Raw genomic sequence first — 25,385 nt, 5'->3', positions numbered from 1 at the left:
TGTGAAAGGAATGTAAAATGGGATACAGTTTACAGTGGGAATAGGATAATTGAGCGTCCAAACTAAGATAATGTTAAAGAAAAATCAGATGCTGATTTCAGAGATGTAATTAGTTTACTGCACTGTATACAAACTGTATAGAAATTGTATTATAATTGTAATTGAAATTTCAATTTACTGTACAGTACCTAGCACCGGCATAAGTCCAACCAAGTTGCCTCCGCATTCTTTTTATGCTACTACAGGAGATGTCAAGGCCATACTCAGCTTGCAGAATACGACGGAGTTCTATGGCAGTAAGCTCATCATTATCAGCAGTCAGCTCATCTACTATTTTCTTGACTCTCCTAAAGTACAGTCGATGAAAAATTAGAGATTATAATCAAAATGTAAAGTACTATCTATAGTATATCTATGCCATATCAGCAAGAATACAGTATTGTCAAAGAGTTTAAATAAAAACAAATGACAAGGGTGTATCGTACTGTATGTGTATCGGCAGAGCCGGATTAAGACCATGGGGGGCCTGTGGCTCTTAATACTGTGGAGCCTCTAATAAAAAGAAGGCAGCTGAATATATATATATATATATATATATATATATATATATATGCAGCAGCTTAATGTGCTCCCCAAGCAGCACACGGCGGACCTCCTGACCTGCCCTGCACTACCGTCCCCACTGCAGCAGTGGCCACACAGACAGGACAGCTGAGCTGAGCGACGGCTCAGCTGTCCAATAATGTATGAATGAAGTAGCCAGTCATTGGATGGGCACGCAGGCTGCAGGGACTGGCTGCTTCATTCATATATTATTGGACAGCTGAGCTGTCGCTCAGCTCAGCTGTCCTACCTGTGCGGCCGCCTATGCAGCGAGGACGTGAGCCGGGAGCCCAGCACCGCAGATTGGATCGGAAGAGAGATCCGATCTGTGGTGTGGCAGGGGGCCCTTTGGAAAGGGGGGCCCGGGGTACGTACTCCCCCCCCCCTTTAATCTAGCTCTGTGTATCGGTGCTCTCTCCTCCAGCGATTTTGAGCTGAAAGCAGCTCCCTTTTGGTTGTTTGAGCTGCTTTTGTGAATAATGTTGAAAAGCATACCATATAGATGCCTCTGTTGAAGTCACAGTATTTGCGGTCATCCTCCTGGCTAATGCTCCTACCGGTAGCCTTTTAGTTGGAGTGGACATCTTATTCGCTTTAACCGCAATGTGACCGCTTGTCCTCCCGGCCGGTACTTTCACTCCTGGCCTTATCCGGAGTCAATGGGCAGATGGTTACACAGCCATTTCCCTGCTTTGGGGATGTGATTCAGCCAGCCAGCTGATGGATAATGATCCGCTGCAGTCTGTGTATGGAGATGGTGACAGACGCGTTTCCCAGCCTACTCAATAGCATCGGCCGCTTCCTCAAATTTTTTATTTTTTATGTGATGCCGGCCGGCACTAAGTATAATTGTGAAAAGGAATATTGATAGAAATAAAAATATTTTTTAAATATCCACAACAGATGTGTATAGCGCTCTCTCGATTGTTTTTTTCTCTAATTCAGATCTATTCACTTGCTAGCTATTTTTTGCAGCGCTGCGAACAGATAGACGCCACCTATAGGGGAGTGTACTTTAGCTTTGCAAGTGTGCAAACGCGTGTGCATCCGCCCTGTACAAAAACAGCTTGTGCAGTTTCTGAGTTGCTCTGACCTAACTCAGCCGCAGCGATCCCTTCAGCCTATTCAAGCCCGGAATTGACATCAGACACCCACCCTGCAAATGCCTCAACACGCCTGCGTTTTTCCAGACACTCCCAGAAAATGGTCAGTTGACACCCACAATCGCGCTCTTCCTATCAATCTCTTTGCGATCGGCTGTGCGAATGGATTCTTCGCTAGAACCAGTGCACAGCAACGATCCGCTTTGTACCCATACGACGTGCCTGGAAAAATTGACTACTGGGACCTACACACGTAGCGATTTAGGCTGCTTTTCTAAGTGATTTGAGTGAATCGCTTAGAAATTCAGCACAAATTGCTCTGTGCGTGGACTATAGCAATAGTGATGCGCATCCCTGCGCTTCACTATCGCCCATCTAGTTAGTTCAAGCATGTGTGAAAGATCTAGTCATCTCCCGTGTTTTCTCTATTGAGAACTCGTGCAGTGACAGATCGCTCAGCACACATTGTTGGTGCAGCGCTGTGTGCTGAGCGATCTGAGCAATCTAATACCCCGTGTGTAGGCCCCATTATTCAGCAGCAGAAAAGAAAAGTATAATATATCCATTGGATTAAAGAGAAGCAATAGGTTATAGCAATACAGTAACTGAGACAATTTAGGCTTTGTTCATGAACCCATAATAATCTCTGGATTACACACTGAATTGAGAAAAAAATAACTGCGTTCTCTCCCTCTTTCATCATCAAATGCTGTTCATACTTATAGTAGGTAGGGATGAGCGGGCTCAGATCTACAAGATCCGAGCCCATCCGAACTTCCCGATCCGAGCCGGGATCAGAGTCCGGCTCGGGTTTTCCTTCCAGACTCAGATCCCGGAACAAGTCAAAACGTCATCATCCCGCTGTCGGATTCTCGCGAGATCTGGACTATATGCTATTCCACACTTCTTGCTGCAATTATCACTCCAGCATTGCAGAGGGAGCAGGACGGACATGTCTGTTGTCTGTCTGTGGGAGGGTGGCGGGAAGGGTGGCGTGGGGTGGGTGCTGGTTCTGCTGTCGGTGCTGTTGTCCTGTGCTGTAACAAATCAGTCCAGTGCTTGGGCTATGCTGCCATAATAAGTCACTGGGTGCTCTGTCTGCCATACAAGTGGGGGCTGCATCTGTCTGCCATAAATCAGTCCAGTGCTGTGGCTGTGCTCCATAATAAGTCACTGGGTGCTCTGTGTGCCATACACATGGGTGCTGTGTCTGTCTGCCACAAATCAGTCCAGTGCTGGGGCTATGCTGCCATAATAAGTCACTGAGTGCTCTGTCTGCCATACAAGTGGGGGCTGCGTCTGTCTGCATAAATCAGTCCAGTGCTGTAGCTGTGCTCGATAATAAGTCACTCAGTGCTCTGTCTGCCATACAAGCGGGTGAAGAAACATGAGACCCAGGGCCTGATCAGCCTGGATGTCTGAGTCCTGGGGGGGGCGCAGCACCGGCACAATAGATGCTTAGGCTCTACCTACTACTGGAAGCTGCAGATTCCATGCAGACAGCATGGAAGATGGCCCTTTAAAAATGGCAGCTGCCATCTAGGAAACATATACTAGAGGTATTACTAGACCATTACCCAGCGCTACCCGGAATGAGCATGTAACCCCCTGGAACTGAGCATGTAACCCCCTGGCACTGAGCATGTAACCCCTATAGCAACAAGCATATGTAACCCCTGGCAACGAGCATGTAACCCCTGGCAATGAGCATGTGACCGGGTCCAACTTCCGGTCAGCAGAATCACGGATGCCGGCGGAGTGCTGGCAGTATCCCCAGTGCAGTTGTGCCGGCGGTATCCTCAGTGCAGGAGTGTCGGCAGCCCCCGCACCCCACCCGCGATCGCGGCACCCCCGCACCCCAACCGCGATCGCTGCACCCCCCGCACCCCACCCATGATCGCGGTACCCCCGCACCCCACCCACGATCGCGGCACCCCCCGCATATCACCCGCGATCGCGGCACCCCCCGCATATCACCCACGATCGCGGCACCCCCCGCATATCACCCACGATCGCAGCACCTCTGCTCCCCTCCTGCAGTCACTGCCCCCCCAAGATCGCGGCACCCCTTCCCCCTCGCCACCACCAGGGCCAGCTCCAGCCCGCACCGGCTCCCGCACCGGTAATTCACCCCCCCCCGCGCCCGCCAGCCTCCCTCCGCCCGCACCGGCTCCCGCACCGCTAATTCACCCCCCCAACCCGTCCGCCAGCCTACCTCCGCCCGCACCGGCTCCCGCACCGCTAATTCCCCCCCCCCCCCCGCGCCAGCCTTCTGTCACTTCAGACGCGCACAGAGCTAATCAGGTGAGTGCCACGGAGTGGCGCTTCCTGATTGGCTGAAGAGACACTTCTGTGACAGCATGGGACCCCTTTCAGTCCGTTTGGTCCGGGTGTTCGGTTTGTTGTTTTGCCAAGTACGTGGATTATAATCTGGACCCTGGATCAGGTGAGTATAATTATCTTTTATTTTCAGGTACCCGTGGATTCTACTTGGAGAAGAGGACCGACTGCTTTGTGTCAACATTGGTAAGTATGTGTGTGTCGACATGTGTGAAATAAAGTTTTACTGTCACGGTGTGTGTCTCCTGTTTTTATTTGGGTATTTTTTTTCCATTAGAACTACAGGTACCAGCGGGCCCGTTTTTCTCCCGCATGCTGGTACTTGTGGTTCTCCAAGTACCAGCTTGCGGGGAGGCTTGCTGGGACTTGTAGTACTGCTGGAAAAAAACAATATTCTTTCAATTTTCTCAAGGCTATCAGCCCCCCATCCGCAGCCTTTGGACGGGGGGGGACAGCCTCGGGCTTCACCCCTGGCCCTTGGGTGGCTGGGGGGGGACCCCTTGATTGAAGGGGTCCCCACTCCCCCAGGGTACCCCGGCCAGGGTTGACTAGTTGGATATTTAATGCCACGGCCGCAGGGCACTGTATAAAAGTGACCCCCGGCTGTGGCATTATCTGTCCAGCTAGTGGAGCCCGATGCTGGTGTAAAAAATACGGGGGACCCCTACACTTTTTGTCCCCCGTATTTTTTGCACCAGCACCAGGCGCAGAGCACGGTGCTGGTTTTAAAAATACGGGGGATCCCCTGTCCATTTTTCCCCTGGATTTTTAGAACCAGGACCGGCTCGAAGAGCCCGAGGCTGGTTATGCTTTGGAGGGGGGACCCCACGCAATTTTTTTTCGGCTTTTTCCCATTCCATTTGAACAAAAAAAAATAATAATAATCTTTTTAAAAATATATAAATAATACTTGTGCCTCCAAAAAAGACAAACCAAGTACCTAATCCCTTCTAATATAAATAGATATGCTATTACCCAAAAAAAAACACCAAAAAAAACATGTTTTTAAATTTTTTTATTAGATTCCGCCAGCAAAGTGTGGCGGATTGAAAATGACCGAAACCGAAACGTTAAGCTGGCAGAACAGGGTCACGTATGTTCTTGATTATTGAAAAGTCCTAGAGTGCCGCCTATCGTTTGTGATATGTTTGCTTTTTGAAGCTCAGGAGGGCACCAGGCAAGCTGTACATTTTACTACATTGGGAGTGCCGAATATCTACATCTGGTATATATATATATATATATATATATATATATATATATATATTTATTTGCCTTGGCAGCCCAACCATGCTGGTATCCATAGTTCAGTATAAAAATAAGTAAATCTAATAAATGTATGGTGGTGAAAGAAAAGCCCAGTTTCACTGAAAAAAAGACACTTCTGCATGTTTTGAAATTAAAAAACAAAACAAAACTGAAGAACTGTAGGAAGGCACTGTCCGCCTACTTCGGTGACATCTCAAGTTGGACAGAAGTTGGAAGGTTGGTTGGTCTGATGAAAAGTTGGTTAGATGTGTGGAGCACTGGTAAAAAGTTGGTGAGATGTGTGGGGCACTGTTTTAGTTGAACAGACAAGTTGGATGGTTGGAAGTTTGGAGTGTTGGAGAAAAGTTGGTCTGATGTATGGCTAGCTTAAGTCCAGACCTACTTAGAAACTGCACAACATTTTTTACCATAGCAGGCCTGCACAAGCGATTGCAGCCTTGCTATGGGGAAGAAACAACCCTCATAGGCGGAGATACGGGCTTCAAAAAGCAGCTTCGTGCGATCAACTCGTAATGAGGCCCTTTATTTGGAAATATTTTATCATTGCAAAATCTTATATGTTCTTTTACTCTATAGCACTAAGGTTTTTCTTAACTTATTATTTAATTTCACTTTAAACTTAATTCACCTCTGTGCTCTGAGCAACATACTGTATAGTAACATCCCCCAGCCAGGATAAAATCTGTACCCACCAAGGAGTCTACTTCAAAGGCCTCTCATACTGAGATTTTCACACCTACACAATTAGCAATTAGACTCTAAAGCTGGCCATAAATCAGAACGACCTGATTACAGTGTCTATTTAACAGCAATGTTGGTGGAAAGCTACGTTACGTGATGCACTGGACACCCAGTGGTGAAACTATGAATTGTCATGAATTGTCATTGCACAACATGATGGCCCAACAACAAAAGGAATTCATGTCATGCCAAATTTACTGCCATTGCACTCTTTTCAGAAAGGTAATAGTGGACACATCTGTACAGTAAGTGTGGTCGACCTAGAGACCGGCTGCCATCTGGTCTCTACAGTATGTAATGTACCTGTAGAACTACAGTACACAAAAAAGGTCTACAGTGAATAGGTCATCCACTAATAGTCAATATTCATTACAGTAGGTTGACAGTCAAATGGTAAACAGTGCGAAAAAGTTGGCAGGGTCAAAAGGTCGACAGGGTCAAAATGTCATGAGGGTCAAAAGGTCAATCAATTTTTTTTTTCATTTTCCCAACTTTTGTTGCATTTACTATTCATGTCAAAGACTATTATCATTAGTAATCGAGGCCAAAGTGTGGCGAGTGAACACATTTCATCAAATTGACTATACATGTCCCAAACTACTGTGCAGTACTGTATCACCATTAGCAAAGTTTTGGTGTGGAAAGTGACCCAAAGCACCTGAAGTGTAGCGAGCGAAGCAAGCCCGCGAGGGGTGCTTTTCAACAAATTGTGTTTAAAAAATGTTTTCGAACATTGAGTGTCGACCTTTTGGCCCTGTCGACCCTTATGGCTGTCGACCTTTTACTGTTGATAAAATGACTGTCTATCTTTTTAATGTCTATCTTCTGTGTTACAACCATAGCAGCATTACTGTTTGCCTTAATGTACTGTTAATGACAGTCAGGCGCTGTATGGTGAGGTCACTGTGTTCTAAGAAGCATTCATGTTGCAGATTGTGTTCTAAGGGACATTTGTGTTTCAGATAGTATTCTAAGGGCATTACTGTGAAAGATTGTATTCTAAGGGCATTACTGTGGCAGATTGCATTCTAAGGGAGATGTGTGTTTCAGATAGTACACTGTATTGTACAGTACTGTAAGTGCATTAATGTGGCAGATTGTTTTCTGAGGGACGTCACTGTGGCAGAATTTATTCTAAGGGACATTACTGTGGCCTGATGTGTTATAAGGTGCATTACTTTTGCATTACAGTAATGTGTTATAAGGTCCATGACTGTGGCAGATCTCTACTTTGTGACGTAATGTGAATATACTGCACTACTACTGTGACATACAGTATCATGAATATAAGGTGCTCTACTGTGTGACACAACGTGAATCAAGGGCAGCATTGTGACATGACATGAATAAACTGCACTACTGCGACATGACGTGAATACTGTAAGATGGATTCAGGTGAGTGCTGCATCATCTGTCATGAAATCAAGTTACTGTATACTGTAATGTACAGTACTGAGATGCTTAAGGGTGGGAGGGCCATATGTTGATGTGTGTCATAATGTTTATAAGGGCAATGTTAATGTGTGTCACATTGTCTATAAAGGTAGTGTTCTTTCTAATACCCTGGACCTGATGTAATCAGTGTACTACTGTTCTGTAGAGATACTGTATAGTGTAATATCACATTTATAAATTTGACCCTTAAGTTTTTAAGACAGTAAAGTACACTACTGTATGCCCTCCTGAGTGATTAGGTGCAGGGTAGTAGAATGAACAATTCCATTGATGTGTATACTGTATATATATTTTTTACAGGGGTGGCCAAACAGCACCATACAAGGCGGGAAAGGCACCGCCACTGAGCTTGTAAGTATTGTAAAGTGCAGTACTGTACAATTGTGATTTATACAGTATTTTCAATGTGTCCCACTCCCTCTGCCCTGACCAGCCTAGATAACTCACCGCAATCTGGATGGGAGGGAGGGTGGAACATTTTCTGTGAGATCCGGCAGCTGGGAGGTGCAGGGCGGCAGTGAGGTCCAGTGGGCGGCTGGCTGTGCAGCATCACCTATGACTTCACATCAAGCTATGCAGTGCACCCAGCTGGAGCCATGGTGAGGTGAGCAGGGGGAGCTGGGCAGCATCTCAGCCTCCTGAGGATGCTCAATGTTGGTTGGCATATAAAAGAGATACTGTACTGTATTTTTTGTATACTGTACTGTATGTAGATAGTACAGTATACTGAAGAAAAATAAAATAAAAGTTATACTGTATATAGTACTATATATACTGTACTGTATATTGTATATATTTATTTATTAACTGTTACTCTATATACGGTAGCACAACAAATTCCATTGTGCAAATATATACAGTACTGTACTACAGTAGACTGTACATACTATATATTTTATACTGTATAATTTATACACTACAGTGTCACATAAGGTACTGTTTATTTTTTTGTTCACAGTACCGCTGCCACCTGCCTGCCTGCGGCCACCTCAGGCCCAGGAGGAGGAGGTGCCAGGCCCCAGCTCAGGTGGTAAGCACACTACTCCCTGAGTTCTGCTTCGCTTCCCAGTGGTATTGTGTAATGAGAATTTGGGTGTGACTGTCATCGTTACACTACTGTACATGTGTTCTGGATACTGTACAGTACTGTACATGTTACAAACTGACAGTTTCATTTACGGTACTGTTTTTTTTACATTACCACCGCCACCTGCCAGCCCACAGCCACCACAGGGCCAGGAAGTGGAGGAAGCACCAGACCCCAGCTCAGGCAGTAAGCACACTACTCTCTGATTTCTGCTTCACTTCCCAGTGGTATTGTGTAACGAGAATTCGGGTACAACTTTCATGACTTGGGATCCTGGCAGTCGAGATCCCAGTGCTGGAGTCCACACACCCCTGAAAATAGCAGCGATGATGGCTTGAATTGGGTGGGAGGCCGGCTCCGTGATCCCAGCAGACAGGATCCTGATCATAAGGACACCGGATGAAGTTAATATACAGTACAGCGAGGGAAGGGAGAGTTAGGTTTAAGCACCACCAGGGGAGACTTAGGGTTAAGCACCAAGGGGAGGTTTAGGTTTAGGCTGTAGGAGGGGAACTTTTGGGTTAGAGGGGAGGGAGGTATACAAAGAAATTTTTTCTTAGTGTTACTGATAGTTAAAATGGGTGTGGTCATGTGTCATGATGGGTCATGGTTATACAAAACTTGGGGAGTTGATAAATGACAATAGGGGCATGGCCATTATGATATACACCATTATGCCGCTTACACATTATGCCAAACACTGTAATGCCTTACATATTATACCACACACCGTAATGCCTATTACATATTATGCCACACACAGTTATGCCACTGACACTATTTTATGTCCCACATACAAAAATACCCCTTATAAAGTATGCACCAGTGGAAGGCTGATGGTACAGTGTACCACCACCAAGTTTCTTAATGGTATTCCATACCACCCCATACCCGTACTTTCAGCACTGGGTACTATACAGTACTTAACGAACCCCTGTTGGGATTTTTGCATTCGGGATGCCATCTTTGGGATACCGAGTGCCGGCATCCTAAATGTAGGGGTTATTATAGGTAGCAAGTAGGGTTAGGCTGCGGGCATGGGTGGTTAGGTTTAGGCACCACCAGGGGGAACTTAGGGTTAAGCACCAAGGGGGAGGTTTAGGCTGCAGGATGGTAGGTAATTGGTTAGGGGGGGTACTATACTTAACGAACCCCTGTGGGGATTTTCAAATTTGGTATTTTCGCATTTGCAATGCCATTGTTGGGATACTGAGTGCCGGCATCATGAATGCCAGCATATCTTATTATATTTTCTGATTTATTTTTATTACTAGTACATAAAACTAATAAAAGTGAATACAACAATATGTCATATAAAAATAATTTACAATACTTTAAAATATTTTACAATTCACTTTTATTAGTTTTATGTGCTCACTCTAGCTCAGTCGAGCGTGTTTTATACTTGTGAGCAGTTACATCACATGAGATTGTCACATTGATGGTTTGTTATTGTTTCAGGGCTCCCAGCGCGTTGCCACGGGAACCGGCTGACGTGATCGCGTCACTTCCGGCCGGGCCGTGCTGCCGAAACCGGAAGTGCGGGACATGAGACGCCGGACACTCCGTGGTCCACGCAGCAGAGAGTCATGATCGTGGGGGTAAGTGGGTTTTATGTTTCTATTTAAACACTGTTTTTGCACCATGTTGTTGTCTGAGGAAGGGGATACGTCCCCGAAACGTCACCTGTTTGTTTCAATAAAGACTCCACGACGTGGAGGTTGCTTTTCACTATCTACAAGACTGAGAGTGCCACCTGTTCTTTCCTATTGCATGTGGGTGGACCAGCATGTCCACAAGGAAGTGCACCTCAGCAAGGTATTAGGAGGAGTGCCGGGGCAAACCTTGGATATATATATATATATATATATAAAAAATATATATATATATATATATATATATAATTTATTTTTATTTTTTAATTAGCCATGTCTGATCTAACAAAATCAGCTTACAAGAACTGTGTTGCAACAGATAATTTTTTAAATAAACCATGTCTGATCTAACAAAATCAGCTTACAAGAAGTGTGTTGCATCAGATAAGTTCATTTTTTTAATTAGCCATGTCTGATCTAACAAAATCAGCTTACAAGAACTGTGTTGCAACAGAGCACAATAGTTTAAATAGAAGAACAGGAGTATAGAATGAAATAGTCTCATAAATGGAAAATTAAAAGTATTTGGTATTGTTTTGAAGCGTGAAACAAAATGGTTACAGATCCGCTAAGAGATTATATTTTCATTGTAACTGAAATATCATACTTAATAATTTATATGTCCAAAGTGTATATGCTTAAAATCCCCACCCTGTATCCTGTAAATGTGGGACGGCATATCACAGGTTGGTGGGGGCTAGTTGGCTCATAGCCAGTGCTATAAGAATAGGACACAGCTCTGAGAAGGAATTTCAACTGAAGCCACATCGCTATACACACAATGTCGCGGTAAGTGTAATTATTATAAATATCATTATTATTAATATTTTTATTATTGCTCTAATGATTGCGATGTGAGGGGGGGCATATGTGTATTTGTAAGTAACATGATCAATGTATGTTGTATTTAAAACAGCGTGTTTTGGAAACACATAGATTTTTACTAGTCCTAGTCATACAGATGATGTTTTATCTGGAATTATAGCAAAATAGAGAAAATAAAATAATAATAATTATTATTATTATTAAAAATATCATTATTATTATTATTATTATTATTATTGCTCTAATTATTATGTGTATGTGTATTTGTAAGTACCATATACAATGTAAACTGCATGTTTTGGACATACATAGTGTTGAGGTTACTCGCGCTGTGTGGCAGAGTGTGTTACATAGAGTTGGAGCAGCATGACCAAAAGATTGACATATTATCTGCATTATTAGATAAATAAAATATGTTTGTTTTACTGCATGAATTGTATGGCTGTTTAAAAAGTGTTGCACTCTGATGCAGTAATAGTGCCATTTAGTGGCACATTTTGGAAATGCATTTAAATATATATATATATATATATATATATATATATATATATAATTTAATGGTGATGTATTATTTCATGTAAATTGTTTGAAGACTTATGCTATACGATGTCTCATATTTTACAAATGCTATATTTTAAAGATATTTTAGCGTATCTACACTTTGTGCATAGTTTTAAAGAACACAGACATTAATCGTATCTCATTTTCACTATTGGTTTAGCGACAAACAATGTAGACCATTATCAACAAAGATAATGCCATGTGCATATCCGATTCTGAAGATGATGTTTTACCAAGTTATCAAATGAACTATGGTAAGCTAAGCCTATAAAAATCATTGGCAAGTTTTTTTTTTTTTTAAAGTTTAAATAATATGAACTTATAGCAATGGCCTACAATTTGTTCATTTTTACTTATTTTTAAAAGTTTAAATAGTAAGAGCGTACAACAAGGTGGATGCAAAGTTTTTAAATAAATTTTTTTATTTCTCACAATTAAACGTCAGATGCTGCAAACACAGCAAATTTCGATGATGTTGGAGGAAATCTTTTTGATTCAGATTACGACGTTGTTCCAGACTTCACTACGATGTTGGAATTACCAGAGGCCTGTGAGTAACATGTAACAGCCAAAAATGTTTTATATTTTAAAATAAATTAAAAATTACAATGTTAAATGCTTGTAATGTTGTGTGGATTTGGTTGCACCTGTACACGCTTTATGTTCTCAATAATGCTTCTCTTTTGTATGTTATTCTAATTTTATACCGTATGTAATAATTTATTTTTTATTTTTTCACCGGCTAAAGATTCCACAATCATGGATAACGCGATGGCTGACAGTATTCTGCGGGTCATATTGAACATACCGATGCCAAAAATCTTTGAGGCTGCACCATGTTGTCACGACGCTGCTATACAGACTGGCAACGCGGCTGATAAGCGACCATTTTGGAAACGAGTGACAGGAAAAAGAAACGTGCAAACACTCAATTATAAAGAAGGTGTGTAATCAAACGTTGTTATACGGTATATTGTTATACAGTAACTTAAATGGTGTCTTACGTGCGTCTGATTACATTGTTATACGGTATATTGTTATACAGTAACTTATATGTTGTTTTACATGCGTCTGATTACATTGTTATATGGTATATTGTTATACAGTAACTTAAATGCTGTTTTACATGTGTCTGCATTTATAATTATTTTATAATATATGTATTTCAGATGACGCTGTAGTGCGACGATATGGTCCAACGATACCAGGGGGCAATGATGCAGATGCGCAAATGCACAGGCCTAGCACAAGTGGGAAAACAACAATTCACACAACCGTAGCTGAAATTGAAAACCAACAATTTGCAATGCCGTCAATCGGAAATAACAGCCTAAAGGTGAATGCTAGGCTGTCGGTTATGTGGATGCATCACGGCGGTATCAACCCGAACAAACGCAGACAGGCTCGACCAAGAATGAATGGCCATAATTCAGCATTTACCGATCTTAAAAGAAAATTTTTGTACTCCGAAAATGATACGCCTCAACGGAGAAGGATCGCGTTACAAACTGTATCAAGCGTAAGTAACTATGGTGATGTAACAGCAAAACACATGTGTTTTGACACTGCAGACCGGGATGTTGGTGGTAATACAAAGACTGTAAAGGTTAAGAGAGCATTGCGCCTCTCAAGAAGGAAAGTTAAGCAGTTGTCGCAATCTGATGTAATCATAATTCCAGATACTTTTTGTGCTCTGTTGCAACACAGTTCTTGTAAGCTGATTTTGTTAGATCAAACATGGCTAATAAAAAAAAGAACTTATCTGATGCAACACAGTTCTTGTAAGCTGATTTTGTTAGCTCAGACATGGTTAATTAAAAAATAAATAAATAATAATAAAATATATATATATTTAGAAGATATATTTAATCGCTTCATAATGTATTACAGATCTGTTTGAAAATTAAGATGTCATTTTGAGGCAAAACATAGACCAGTAGGTGGTGCTAATGTTCTTTTGCAGAGATTAACACATTATGTACATTAAAGATAACCAGATGCTTTTGTAACTTTGCTTGTCATTAACAGGCTTGGCATTGGCCTGTCTATAGCTATAATTGTGCCAGGCTGTGCACTGCCAACATTGATTATTGTATTTTTTTATATGATGTGTTCTACCCCGTACATCTAAGACTTTTGTAATTTGCGCTGTCATCATTAATATCGCATGGACCTGGTAATTAAAATCAATACTCTTTTTAAATCGTTCCATGTGTGAGCTGGTCTGAAATATTAGCTGATGGAATGTGAGAATCCTTTTTTGTTACTTTAACATATATTTTTTGTGTCATAATGTGCTGATGTTAAAATTAACAGCTATGTATTCAACATAATAACTCGCTGATTATCTGGCAGAATTTCTATGATGCGCTACAACTTCAAAGCAATTATCTTTTAATACAGTTTGATATCGAGCTATATAAATTTTATATAAAATTTATGAAATTGATATCAAGCACTATAATTTCATAACAAAGGGGGCGTGGCACCTGTCAAAACCAATTAAGTTTGCTAGAAAGGTGCTCTCTTTCTACTATTGGCAGTGGCAGATAAAACCTCATCGTTAATACAAAATACAAAAGGTCAAAACAAAAATAAAGCATAAAATGAACAAATTGAAAAACTAAATGATAAAAACTCTCACTACAATGATCAGCATAAGCAGCTTACTAAATAAACCGCCAATTTGTATTGTTACCAGTGTTGGCTCTATCTTTCCAAACGGAGGGGGGCTGCCACTATCTCCATGACTGGAAGGGGGAAATGACAGCCAGATGCAGGTCCTGTCACCTGCATAATGGATCCAGCAGGTGTCAGGAATGGAGCATGTGCAGACACCACAGTACGACAGCTCATGCGCAGATGCCATGGTGCAACTGTGCATAGGATAACTCCTGGCTTCTATGGACTGCACCAGCTGCAGCCCATAGAAGCTGGCTAGGGATGATGAGACAGGGAGTGGCTTCCTACGGGAAACCAGCTCTCTTCTTATTGCAGCCTGGTCTGGCAGTCCTAGAGGGAGAAAACACCTCCAAATGGGACTGCCTTGTGTGTCTGTTACTGACAGAACTTCCAATACCTCCTACTCACAGTGAAGTCATTGCAGTCACAGACTGCATTTGGCTTCTCTTGACACTGATCTGGGAGGCTGTATTCTTGCACCCCATAGGTAAAATCCTCCACTATTTGTTTCCACACAAAAAACTCTTTTTGTTAGCATGTTCGGTTTAAAAATGACATTTTTGCTGTTATTTTCCACCAGTTAAACCTGTAATAAATCCAGCTGTTTTTAAACCACCTAGAAGCAGTGAAAAAAAGTGTTGATTTAAAAAAAACTTCTGTTTGTTTAATTTATCCTGAGAAGAAAATTATAAATTTTCTAACAGTAATCAAATGTGAATCACAGCTATTTTTCCATTTATCTTAACTATATACCAGAATATTAATGTAAAAATATTAATTGCAGACAATAAAATAGGCTTGTACAGTAGCAACACTAATAACATTATATATCACTTAAATGTTTGTTCAGTGTTTAGAACTCATACAATTTGCTATTTTTTGCCTATGAGTCTGATTTGGAAATCCTTTACAACTTTCTTCATTGATTTCTTCATATCTTTGTTCCTTAGTGTATATATAATTGGGTTTAATGCTGGTGTTATGACAGTAAACAGCACAGCAGCAGCTCGGTCTTCATCTAAAGAATCTTGTGTGGATGGTCGTGAATAAGTAAAAATAGCTGTTCCATACAGGAGAAAGACAACAGTAAGATGAGCACTACAAGTGGAGAACGCACGTTTCCGACCTTCTGCTGTCCGTATTTTTAGGAGATACTTGCTTATGAATAAGTAAGAGAGAAGAGTTAGTAGTAAAGTTGTTGTGGCCAGTGTTCCAGTGACCCTGGTAAGAAGTTTCAGATTAAGAGAAGTGTCAGCACAAGCCAACTTTAGCACTGGTTTAATATCACAGAAAAAATGCTTCACCAAGTTAGGTCCACAAAATGGTAGCTTTGCAGTCATCACTGTGTGTAACAGAGAGTGGAAATATCCAGTCATCCATGAGCCTGCCGCCAAATTTTGGCAAACTCTATTGTTCATAATGTTGGAATAGCGCAAAGGATTACCTATGGCCACATATCTGTCATATGACATTGCTGTAAGTAGCATGACTTCTGTGCTACCCAGGAAATGGAAGAAATGCATTTGCAAGATACAGCCGGCAAAAGTAATTGTCTTTTCCATCGCCATGAGATCACTGAGCATCTTTGGAACAGTCACAGAAGAATAGCAAATGTCAAGAAATGATAGATTCCATAAAAAGAAATACATGGGGGTTTGAAGGCTTGTGTCTTTGATGATGAGGACCATGATTGAGAAATTACCTATCAGGTTTATTATATAAAATATCAAGAAAAATACAAACAAAATCACTTGAAGCTGTGCTAGGTCTGTCAAACCCAACAAGACAAAGTTTGTGATAGAGGTGTAATTTTCCAAGCCCATTACTTTTCTGAGATTCAGTAAAAAAAAAAATATATATAAAAAAAAATTAAAGGGAATAACATTATAATTTGTCAATTATTTATTTTCACATTGATAAGCTTTAATACTATGTTGTCAAAGATAGTAGCACCATGTCTATCACTATAATGGAGTTACAGTAGATAATTTTCATTTAAATTAAAATGAGCATAGTGGTAGAGGCCTGCTGTGGATCTTAGTTATCATTAATGGTGCCAACTACTTATTAGCTTTCCTTTATGTCTTGAATCTGGAATCTTGTTCAATTCAATGATGTTCTCTATTTCAGCATGCTAGCAGGATGTGCCTATAATGTGCTTAATTGGGACATATGCCTCTGGAAGCAGGTTTTGCAGGAAGTAAACTATCCTCAACTAATTTCACAAAAGTGCTATATATGCTTCTGAATTAAAATTATAGTGTATTTTATTTCTATTTTTTAAAAATAATTATTGTACACTACTCACTTATAAACAGAGTATAGAATGGTGTAGGGGCGTATCTAAAGAGGAGGAGGCGGCTCATGTGCAGGCTGTGTCTGAGCCCCCTCCTCTCTAGCCATCAGCGCTGTAGCTCTTGGCACTAGAGTCCCTTAGGAGATCCAAGCGCTATCCTGTGGTGGCCATTTTCCCAGTGATTTTCCTACTGCACATGCGCGATACACCAAGAAAATCATGCAGCGTTATTTTCTCAGTGATTTCTGCAGTGCTGCTGCTGTGCCAGAGGGTAAGTATTAAAAATAATGGGTGCAGGGTATGCAGTGTGGGCCCCCTGGACCCGTGGGCACAGCACACACTGCACCCATTATAAATTTGCCAGTGGAATGGTGCCATTTCATTGACCACTTCTATCATTGACGTACTGTAGTCAGGCATTCTCTGACTACTTTTTGAAATGAATGAAAAATAATATTACATTTTGTTTAAGTGGTACACTATTAACTCAATAGCCATCCACAAAAATCATGGGGTTACAATACACTGCACTTTATGAGTTATTTTAAACAAATGAGCTCCAATGACTCCCAAATTAAATTGTAAAAGCTTGTTCACCTCACCCATGGCATAGTTGAGTGGTATTTCTACAAAGCATGACCTTGGGGAAGTGCTGGAAAAATTGGACATATCAGCCTGAACTCCAAAAAGTGACATATTAGTGATTTAATGCTAAATAGTTTAGGTTCTAAAAATTTGTCAAATTGCTGATTTTTACCATTTTTATTAGTAATAGAACAATTAAAGTAATCAAGTGTTTTACTGCAAATTAAAGCCTCTAAATTATTTCTGTTTACATGAAAATATCTGTAATGAAATTTTAATTGTTTCTAAGGGAAGTTTCAAAAACATTGTAAACCCCATTTCCAATTTAAACACTACAAATAACTGTACATGTCACAAATATATCAACCCTTATTTGGGTGGTTTAAAGAAAATCTCTAAAATTACCTGTTATTATTGGCCAAACTAGGCTTTTTAAATGTCTATTAGTGCATGATTATTTATTGGGAGGGGTGTACCAGATTCATGACATTTTTAGCTGAAAATAAATATTTTTCCCTACTTTTTACCTACTCAGGGGCTATAAGCTAAAATATGCATTAACTCAAATTGATACAATTGTAAATGTGGATTTCTAAATGAATAGCAAAAAGTCACAGCCAAGGGTTGTTGATTCACAGTAACCCACATTAAAAGTACCTACAGATATTTGCATTTGGGTATTAGCATATTTCCTATATTTTACCACTGAATTAAAATGAACATTACAGGTAAGAAATATACTACAATAAAACAATAGCATTGTATTACTTCTAGATGTAAAAAAAAAACATACTCAATGCAATTTTAATGTTATTTTGCTTGTAGATTTCTCTTTTCTTTTTATCCCTAGTCTCTTACTACTCATTCTTTTTAAATACTGTGTGCTAATGTCGGTAAGCACAGTATGATGCATTAATTCAATAAAAAAATTGCATTAAACAATATACACATTTGTAAAATCCAGTTTACAGTATCTACCTTTCTGTTTGCAAAGGCTGCTTAAACAGTGCTTAATAGCCAACAAAAAAAAACAAACGTATTGTACTTTAAAAACATTCAAATATACAGTACTATTTGGCTGCACTGTTTAAGGTTTCATTCATTTCACAACTATAAAAATGCAACTGTGTAAATAAGCTTAATAAGATTATTTAGCTCAGGCATAACCAACCAGATAATAAAATATAATGAATGACAATAATCCTGTTTTTACACAACTCCGGATTAAAAATAAAGTACAGAGTAAAGTACAGTATTTTTAGAATTAAACTTTTATACAGTATAGTGAAGATATACTTTATGTAATTTATTTTTTTCCTAGTAGACTCAGCAGAGCATATGTAATAGGTTTCCGAGTTTGCCAGATGATGGCCGATCTCGAACATTTTTTCAAAGAGGCAATCGTTTACAATGCAAAACCATGACTTGTAATTGATTGCCACTTAAAAAAAATGTCCAGATAAGGACGGCATCCAGCACCTCCGGCAAACTCAGACCCTATTACTTATGCCCCAGCATGTTCAATTGTGTCTGACTATGCCATAAGATCTAATATTACACATATTAATTGGAGCAATAGGTTTCAGAAGATCCAAAGATAATGTACAACATATACAATATATTTATTCCTCCAAATCAAGAGTAACAAACATTTTAATGTTTTACAATCTCATGTAAATGCTTATGTGTAATATTGTAAAAAGCAAATTATAACCAAAATGCACAGTAAAGTTGTTGCTTTAAGAAAATGAAAAAAAAAAAACTCTGGTAATGCTTACAAACACATTATGAATAAGAATTTACAACTAAATAGGCGAAGAAATGAAATAATACCTAATATTTCACTGATCAGATCCCATATAATTCAACTATGACTTAAATAATTATTGCATTCATTGGCAATATCTAGAATTTTACACTTTTAATTGTTTTAAAAATAATGTAATGGGTTCCTGTTATAAGAAAATGATAGTGCAGTCTAATAGACTAAATTCAATAGTAAAGAATTACGCCTTAACATCAAGTTTATTATATAGTTTTTATACAAAACCTTTAGTGATATTGTCATATCATTTTTTACCTTATAAAGGTCCAAATTATTTTTCTTTCTACTTCACATCTTCCACTATGCCCATCTTAGAATTTCCGTTAAACTCTTAACATTTTTTTTAACTAATCCAATTGGTAACCTGTAAATTCAACTAATTAATTGAGCAAAGAAAACATACAACAGGATGACTGCTTTAACCTCTAGATTACAGTAACTATTGTGCACAAGTCATGGAGGAGATTAAATATTGGCAAACATCTCAAAGGACTCTGCCCAGTGGGACCTTCCTAATGACCTTAGTGGGATTTGAACACATAATTGTTCGAAAACAATATCCACCTAATTTTCCTGCATACAAATATTTTGTAAAAGATAACAGTACATATATTAACTCTTTAATAATATTCTATATAAAATCCTATCCATTCAATTTCTTTACAAAGAAAATCTGATTGTGTAATAACTATACATTTAAGTAAAGGCTGGGTCAAGTGGTTCTTCTCTGCAGTCAAATTCTATATTTTTGTGTATGGCTGATGCAGTTTGAGTAGGAGCAGGAGGTAAAACTGTTAAGGAGCCAGGCCACCTCCATGGCCCGGTTAGTGCCGTATTAAGCCTGGGGGGTCCAGTGGATTTAAGACAGGAGGGCCTGTGGGAAGGGAGGGGGGGTGCTGTATATTAGATTGTGTATACTTCTCAACATGACCCATTCCAGGAGGGACAAAATGCTCTCTACCAGGAGTTACATCTTAGTATGTGATTGGCGTCACCTGTGTTGAACTATTTGATTGATAAGAACAGCATTTCAACACAGATGATACGAATCATAAATTAAGAGGGAAGTCCAGGTAGTTTTAGTGCCTCCTGGAATGGGTCATGTTGGGAGGTATGCATTGTGTAGAATATATTGAATTGAAACCAATTATGTATATTAGATTTAAACTAATAGTTTAATAATGCCAGGGTACTGGTTATATCTGCACCTAATTGAGAGACAACTAATTATAAAGTTTTCCTGTGGTAGACCAAAGACAACTTAAAACAATCTTAAAATACACATAGAAAATAAAATCTACAGTATAATTTATCTGGTCACATGTAAGAACAGTAGCAGCCTCTGTACTACTTACACAGTGGTACAGGACTCAAGAGGACTCTGTGTGTGTCTCTCTCTAGACCCAAATGCTGTCATTAGATAACAGGTTTCACAGGACCCAGGCACCCAGGTGGAGATGAAGAAGCTGGAATCCCTGGGTTACTTACAGCTCTCTCACCCATCCTATCTCTCCTCTGGTCAGGAAGTTCCGTCAGTAGCTCATGAAACCTGATACTCCTGTGTCTCTGCCTGCACTTTATACAATCCTGCTCACATACTGTCTGTCTGCTTCTGCACAAGCGAGAGAGAGTTAGTGATGTCAGTTTGCTCCGGCTGGGGGGCCCCAGAGAACAGTATCCCTTGTGCCACCCACTTAATCTGGCTATGGGCCTGGCCCTTCCTCTGTACTCTGTTAAACTGTATACATCTTCTCTTCTGTTTCTATTTTGGTTTGACTGGGACTCACCCTGTGCCCAAAGTTGCAGCATGTGACTGTGTGTTAGGAAGGTGGGGGGTTTGCGAACGTCCTTATCACCACCACTGGTGAATGCCTTCCCCACACTATGGGCCTAATTCAGCATGGATTGTAAAAGCAAAATCTTTCTCTAATGGGCAAAACCATGTGCAATGCAGGGTGGGGCAGATATAACATGTGCAGTAAGAGCTAGATTTGGGTGGGGCATGTTCAAGCTGAAATCTTAATTGCAGTGTAAATATAAAGCAGCCAGTATTTACTCTACACAGAAACAATATAACCCACCCAAATCTAACTCTCTCTGCACATGTCATATCTGCCCCCCTGCAGTGCACATGGTTTTGCCCATTAGAGAAAGATTTTGCGATCCATGCTGATTTAGGACCTATATACTGCATTGCTGGGGGGAGGCTGTGGACATTTTAATATGGGGCCCCCATAGGTCTAGTTACACCATGGGCATTACCATATAATTTTACATTTGGAACATTTATGCTCAAATGATTTGCAATGATATGCAGCATGCTTCAATGAAATGTGTATCTTCTTATATATTATTTACATGAGTAAGTAATATTACCATCTTTAGGATGAGACAGTGAAATAATATGGGAAAACTATATAGACTGGGGGTTTTAACCAGATCACAGAAGAATCAATAGAGTTTGGAAGAAAAACTTTGTTAATTCTTTTAAGCAAATTCAGGCCACATTATATTTTCTAACAAGTTATCATCAAGTTTCAAGATCTTAACTGATTCACCCTTTTAGTTTGTCAATTAATTTACAAGATTACTAATTAAAATAAATAATATTTAATAGAAATTACTAAAGAGCAATTAAAAAAAAATGTAGCAAATGCTGGTTCCTAAAATTCCCATGTTACTGTAAAGATGGGATCCACCCACATGGTCGACAATTACCATGTCAACGTTCGTAATTTCAACAACACATAGTTCAACATGTTAACAGGTATTATGTTGACATTTTCAGCAAGTCAATATATACTCAATGTCAACATCTGAAATGTTTCTATATGAAAGGTCAACATTCTCAGAATGCAGGTTAGTAAGGGTTAAGTTTAGGCTGCAGAGGAAGGTTCAGGTTAGGCTGCAGGGGGCTAGGATTAAGGAACAGCATTCATTGTCAGAGGTCTCCACCAGAACTGCTTCTTATGGTACTGCTTGGACCATGAGAAGACCTGAAGATGTTGCTGCCACCAGGAGCAGGTAAGACACCACTAGACCACCTCAGATGTTTTATTGGCAGTCTATCATGCTGACATGACATCAGTGTAGACATGATGAATGTTGACATGCTCACTGTTGAAATGTAAGCATTTTGGCATGCTGTGTGTCAACATTTTAACCATGTCTTCATTCTCATGTTAACTTGATGCATGACAACGTAAATCTTAACCACACATACCAGACCCATAAAGAGAACTTATATGAAAACTGTATGATCACTAGCTCTGCATAATTAATTGTTTTACTGAGTTCTGTACAATAACAGTCTTTAGACCTAATTATTACAACATAGCAGTAGTTGCACATTGGAGAAAAGGAGTCTTATGCAATATTACCTTGCGATTACAAATTCAAAATCAGTTCCATGAGTTAGCTAAAACAATTGATCTGTACTTAGCAAAGTTAAAGCTTAATGTTCAAGTGTATTCAAAGCATGTCTGGTTAGTAAACTGTCAGATGGCAGATGTGGAGACCATTTTGTATCGATAGATAATCAGGCAAAGCTTTAAAATAAATGTAAAGCTCTAATGCTCATCTTTAGGTACAGCACTGGAGTGCCAGGTGGCAATATAGCTCAAGGTCTTTTGCTTGTACTTTATAACAGTATATGCTGGTTTCTGTTTGATGATTGATCCAGTGTTTAAAAGGCTGCCTAGATGATCATAGAGAACAGGAAAAAATATTGAATCACAAACAGCATCAATATCATGTTAAGTTCTGACATTTTTCTCCGCCTATTTGGGCAGTTTAATTTCAATTTACATTATCAGTGTTATGCACACCAGTGCCTGCAGGAAAGTACTAGTGTCAGAACTGTTATGCACTCCAGTGTCTGCAGGAATGTACTGGTGTTTGAACTGTTATGCAAAACAAATGGACTCACAGACAAACTGGGGAATATGACATAACGTACACAGAAGGTGATAGGGTAACAAAATACACACACAGTGAACAGAGAAGCCCAGAGGCTAAGGAACTGGGTATCTCCCTTGTATTAGAACAGCTCAGATGTAAAAAGCAAGATGTTGTGTTTTAATACGTAGAGAACCCGAAATGCTGTTGCTAAGGGCAACAGCAAAACCCTAAAGGGTTACCAACGGGTGTGGCAGTAAACTCCTTGGTCAGAGATGGAATGATAGACACAAGGAGAGCCTCCACAATCCTGATTCTCACTTGCAGTGCACAGGTTTAAGCTTACTGCCACTAAACTGACCCCTGACACCTAGCACAGTGAGACAGGATTAGACAGGCAAGTGTTAGAATACAGCCGCAAACTTGCTAAGTTCACAGAGTAATAACAGAACCCCAGCAAGCTAAACGACTGACTCCAGTCTTACTGCTAGGTCTGGATTGGCAGAGTGTAATACCAAATCCCCAGGCCTATTTGCAGTAAGCAACAAACAAATACAAAGCTACACAGTACTGGCTAACTTTCATGAACTGACTAACCAACAGAGATTCAGCAGCATCTGCTTACCCTGAAAAGAGGCCTTATAAAGCAGGTGCTGTCCACGCCCCACTCAGACCTCACAGACTGTGAGCACAAAAACCAGCACCGGATCCCCTGCCGTGCACAGAGCCTATAACCACTGCACAGCAAAAGACCCGAACCGGAGTATCAGCTGCGCTCAGGTTACTCCACTAGCACTTGTCTCCCGGTTGCCATGACGACGTGGCAGCACAGGGCAGGAGACCCTAACAATCAGCAGTAGTAAAATACAGAAGACACCTAGTGATAGACATATCTGGTGGTACAGTGTAACATATAACTTTTACAAGTGTACCAGTTGTGGATCAGTGTAGGCATAGTAGAAGCATAGCAGAGGCATTCTTGAGGGCAGTAATGAATGGTAACTCAATACACATCACATGCACTAACAGGAGGCAGTTATCAGCAGTTTTTAAGGTCATGGCATGGGTCAGGGCAAGTTGCAAACAGTGAGTCAAGGTGAAATACAAACAGACATCAGAACTGCCAGATTGCAGAGAAAGATTGAAATAATTCATTCATGTGACTAAAGAACCTCAATATTCTACACCAATAATGGCATTGAAATTAATAACTATCTGCTTTACATCTATGCAAGCAACCATAAACACAAGTTGCCAAGCAATTGCAACAAGCCTCTGCAGCATATTGTACCTGGTTCTTTGAATGGATATATATATTTATCTTATTTTGAATATACCCAACAATGTTGGCAGTTGGCATTGTGGATAGTGGTTCAAGTATATGTAAAGAATTTTTTTAATAAGCAATATCATAAAGTACAATGTAGTCCCATCAGATCAGTGATAAACAGAATGGAAGTTGCTCAATCAATTTATTGGCTAATATCAGGTACATATTAGAGAGGGCTTATCCTAGACAACAAATAAATTCCCCCAACACACTGCAATGGGCCAGCAAAAGAGACTTGCATCCTAAATAAAATAAAATAAAATGCAGAGATCTCAATTACAGTTCATACATATGCAAATATATCATAAGCCCACCAAAAAGGTCAAAGCATCCCTGCTCTAGTGGTTCTACACTGCATGGCAATAGCAGTACATGGGTCATATATTTATGTATGTCTTACTGAGAGCTAACTAACCTGGAGGTATCCCAGGATCCTCGAATATGGCACTACAACAATCAGCATAGCCTCCAAGTACTGTTCCAATAAATGTCCCACTGAACTTTGATACACAGAATAGAAGATGTTCGATAAGTTTATTGGTCCATCACAGGTGCATGTAAGAGGGTTTACTGTAGACAAGAAAAAAGACAAAAAAATTCTCCAAGCCTGAACTAGGCTGGCAAAAAAGACTTGCATCCTACGTAATAATACAATGCATAGATCTCAGTAACACACATTTACAAACATATGGTAAGCCACTGGCCATATCAAGGGGTCTCTGCACTGTTGGTCCTACACTACTGTACATGATAATAGCCATAGCCAGATTAAGGGGAGGGTGCAGGGCATACTGTACTCTGGGGACCCCTTTGTCAGGGAGCACCCCTGCCAGAGGACACTGACGTCAATAGCTTTCCCTCTTATGCAGCAGCAGAACCAGGTAGTCAGAATGCGAGCAGGACAGTATGCAGTGCAGGCAGATACACAGGAGTATCAGGTTTCATGATCTACCGACCTTTCCAACCATAGGAGAGCTAGTAGGGTGGAGAGAGCTGTAAGTGACACAGGGATCCCTGCTTCCACTCCTCCCTGCCTGGGTGCCTGGGTCCTGTGTAACCTGTTATCTAATGAGGATCTAGAATGAGACCTCCTGAGTCCTGTCCCAGTGTGTACACAGTACAGAGGCGGCT

The 25,385-nt window shown here is 40.3% G+C and overlaps 1 protein-coding gene across 1 annotated transcript; it reads right to left on the bottom strand.

Annotated features, from left to right (window-relative positions):
* Positions 1 to 15,193: 15,193 nt before the first annotated feature.
* LOC134979985 (olfactory receptor 12D1-like) lies at positions 15,194 to 16,144 on the bottom strand. Its single transcript, XM_063946585.1, has one exon. The coding sequence runs from the start codon at positions 16,142 to 16,144 to the stop codon at positions 15,194 to 15,196; it is 951 nt and encodes a 316-aa protein (XP_063802655.1).
* Between the last annotated feature and the right edge of the window lie 9,241 nt (positions 16,145 to 25,385).

This window comes from Pseudophryne corroboree, chromosome 12 (assembly GCF_028390025.1).
Source record: "Pseudophryne corroboree isolate aPseCor3 chromosome 12, aPseCor3.hap2, whole genome shotgun sequence".
Classification (NCBI taxonomy): domain Eukaryota; kingdom Metazoa; phylum Chordata; class Amphibia; order Anura; family Myobatrachidae; genus Pseudophryne; species Pseudophryne corroboree.
Note: the sequence above shows the minus strand (reverse complement) of the source record. Positions and strands in the feature narration are given on the sequence as shown.

Coding starts and splice junctions, on each gene's coding strand:
- LOC134979985 (XM_063946585.1), bottom strand. CDS start 16,144: ATGGGCTTGGAAAATTACACCTCTATCACAAACTTTGTCTTGTTGGGT.